This window comes from Myotis davidii, unplaced genomic scaffold (assembly GCF_000327345.1).
Source record: "Myotis davidii unplaced genomic scaffold, ASM32734v1 scaffold67, whole genome shotgun sequence".
Taxonomy (NCBI): Eukaryota; Metazoa; Chordata; class Mammalia; order Chiroptera; family Vespertilionidae; genus Myotis; species Myotis davidii.
Window position 1 is genome coordinate 476,563 of NW_006298521.1, and position 2,221 is coordinate 478,783.

Below are 2,221 nucleotides of genomic sequence, written 5' to 3' on the forward strand. Positions count from 1 at the left end.
CGTGCCCAGGTGCCGTTGGCACCGGCCTAGCAGTGTGATTCCCTCGAGGGTCTGTCCCCCACGCCTGTCCTCAGGCTGCGGGCCCGGCACCGAGGGCTGCTGGGTGACGCTGGCTGGGGAAACAGCTCCTGCCCAGGGGCTCCGTGGCCGTGCGCAGAGTCAGGTACAGGGCCCTCACCCTCGTTAGTGGGGTGACCCTTGTTATTGGGGGGACCCCAGGAGCTGGGATATTCGCCTGCTGCTTTTCAGCTGCCGTCTCAGGCCCCCCTGCCGCCCCCGCTGGTCTGTGTTGTGGGGCCACCCTTGCCATGCACATGCTTTCTCCTCACTTTTTATATTTATTTATTTTTATTGATTTCAGAGAGGCAGGGAGAGGGAGAGAGAAACATCAATGAGAGAGAATCATTGATCGGCTGCCTCCTTCATGTCCCCACACTGGGGATCGAGTCCGCAACCCGGGCCGGTGCCCATATCGGGAATCGAACGCGGGACCCCCTGGTTCATAGGTCGACACTCAGCCACGGAGCCCCGGGCTGGGCAGGACCGGCAGATCCGGAAGCCTTCACAACGCGAAGATGTGCAGCTCTGCAGGGTGGGCTTTCAGGCAAAGGGACGGTGTGGGCGAGGCCTTTTCAGACCTCCAAGTGCCAGGTGACAGTCCGCTCTGCCCAGCCCCCGGCGTTTCCGGGTCGGTCTCCCCAGCAGAATTCGCGACAGGCCCCCCCTTCTCCCACAAGCTGGGTCCCCTGAGAACCTGGACCACCAGAACCCTGGGCTCACATTGGGCTTTTCCGCACAGTTCGCGCTGCTGGAGACGCGGGAGCGCACCAAGCCCGTCTGCGTGTTCTGGAACCACTCCGTCACGTGAGCCGCGTCTCCACGGGGGCTCTGCGGGGGCCGGAGCGTGCCAGGCTCCGGCCTCTGGGGGAGCTTCCCCCGGGGGGGTCCTCTTGCTCGTCCTGGGGTGTTTGGGTCCCCTACACACACGGTTACAAACACACCTGTGCACATGCATGTACACACACGTGTACACACAGGCCAATGCCGAGATAGGCCACGCACCCGCAGGGCTGCCCGGACACAGAAGCCGATAGGCGCCCCGTCTCTGCCAAACCAGGCGGAGGCTCACACTGAACACTCCCGGAGGCAGCACTCAGAGACGGGCCCAGGGACCCTTCTGCCGACCTGGGCGTCCCAGATGCGTGGGGGGTCCCTGTATCAGCCGGGGGTGCCGACCTCCCCTGACCACCGCGAGACCAGCAAGGCAGCCGCGAGGCTGGTTCCACCCCGGGAACCGAGCTGCCTCGGCGGGGCCCTCCCTTTTCTGAAGCTCAGACAGAATCTGTGCAGCCAAACCTCCCCCCAATCGTGTCCCACTGGGGTGATTGGGGCCGAGTTGGGCGCTGAGGCCGGGGCAGCGAGCCAGGCCCCCCACTCGGCGCGCACTGGGGAGCAGACCCTGTGCGTCCCTTCCTCGTTGTTTCCCGAGTTCTGGTTGACGAGCAGCGGCGTCTGCACCGGAACAGATGTCCGGTTACGAAGAGCGAGAGCTGTGCGGGCTCACGGTGGGGGCGTGGGAGGGGCTGCGTGGCCATGTGAGGCCCGGCCGTCACAGGCCCCACCTTCAAACCCTGGCGGTAGCCGAGCTCTCATTATCCCCTCTGCCTGGCTGTACAGTCATCCCACATCCTAGTTCTTAGCAAATGCCTTCGCCTTCACAGCCCATTTTACAGATGAGTAAACTGAGGCTCAGAGAAGTGAGTGGATTTTCCCAGAGTCCGGAGGGCAGGGCTCCCTCTGAGGTTGAGATGCACTCGTAGCAGCTTGCGGTTTGGGGCTCCCCACCAGTTAAACGGGAGCGTCATGGGGCCCTGCCCCCAGGCAGCGGCCGTAAAAGGTTGCACAATGGGGAGATGAAAGTCTAAGGAAGGTAATGTCTCTAGACTCAAGGAGCAGGCTGAGGAACAAAGCGGCCCTTTTAACAACCCTCTAATGTTTCCCACACAGGGGGCGGGGCCAGCGTCCATTTAAGTTTTACTGGATGACACAGCGGGAGTGCCGGGGACTCATCAGAGGCCGGAGGGCGGGGAAGTGGTCCCAGGGTCCGAGGGAAGGGGGCTGTGGGCCTCCGCCTGACGGGCACTTGTGGGCGCAGTGAGGGTGCGGCAGGCAGGGGCAGGAGGCCTCGGGGAGCCCGGAGCTAGAGGGACCCCCCCCATTT

The 2,221-nt window shown here is 63.7% G+C and overlaps 1 protein-coding gene across 1 annotated transcript in view; it reads left to right on the forward strand.

The window, feature by feature from the left end:
* CELSR1 (cadherin EGF LAG seven-pass G-type receptor 1) overlaps positions 1-2,221 on the forward strand; it is a gene marked incomplete at its 3' end in the record, with an annotated part of 131,659 nt that overhangs the window by 122,480 nt on the left and 6,958 nt on the right. Inside the window, 1 exon segment of the mRNA XM_015570733.1 lies at positions 738-865. Within this exon segment, the coding sequence (XP_015426219.1) occupies positions 738-865 (128 nt within the window).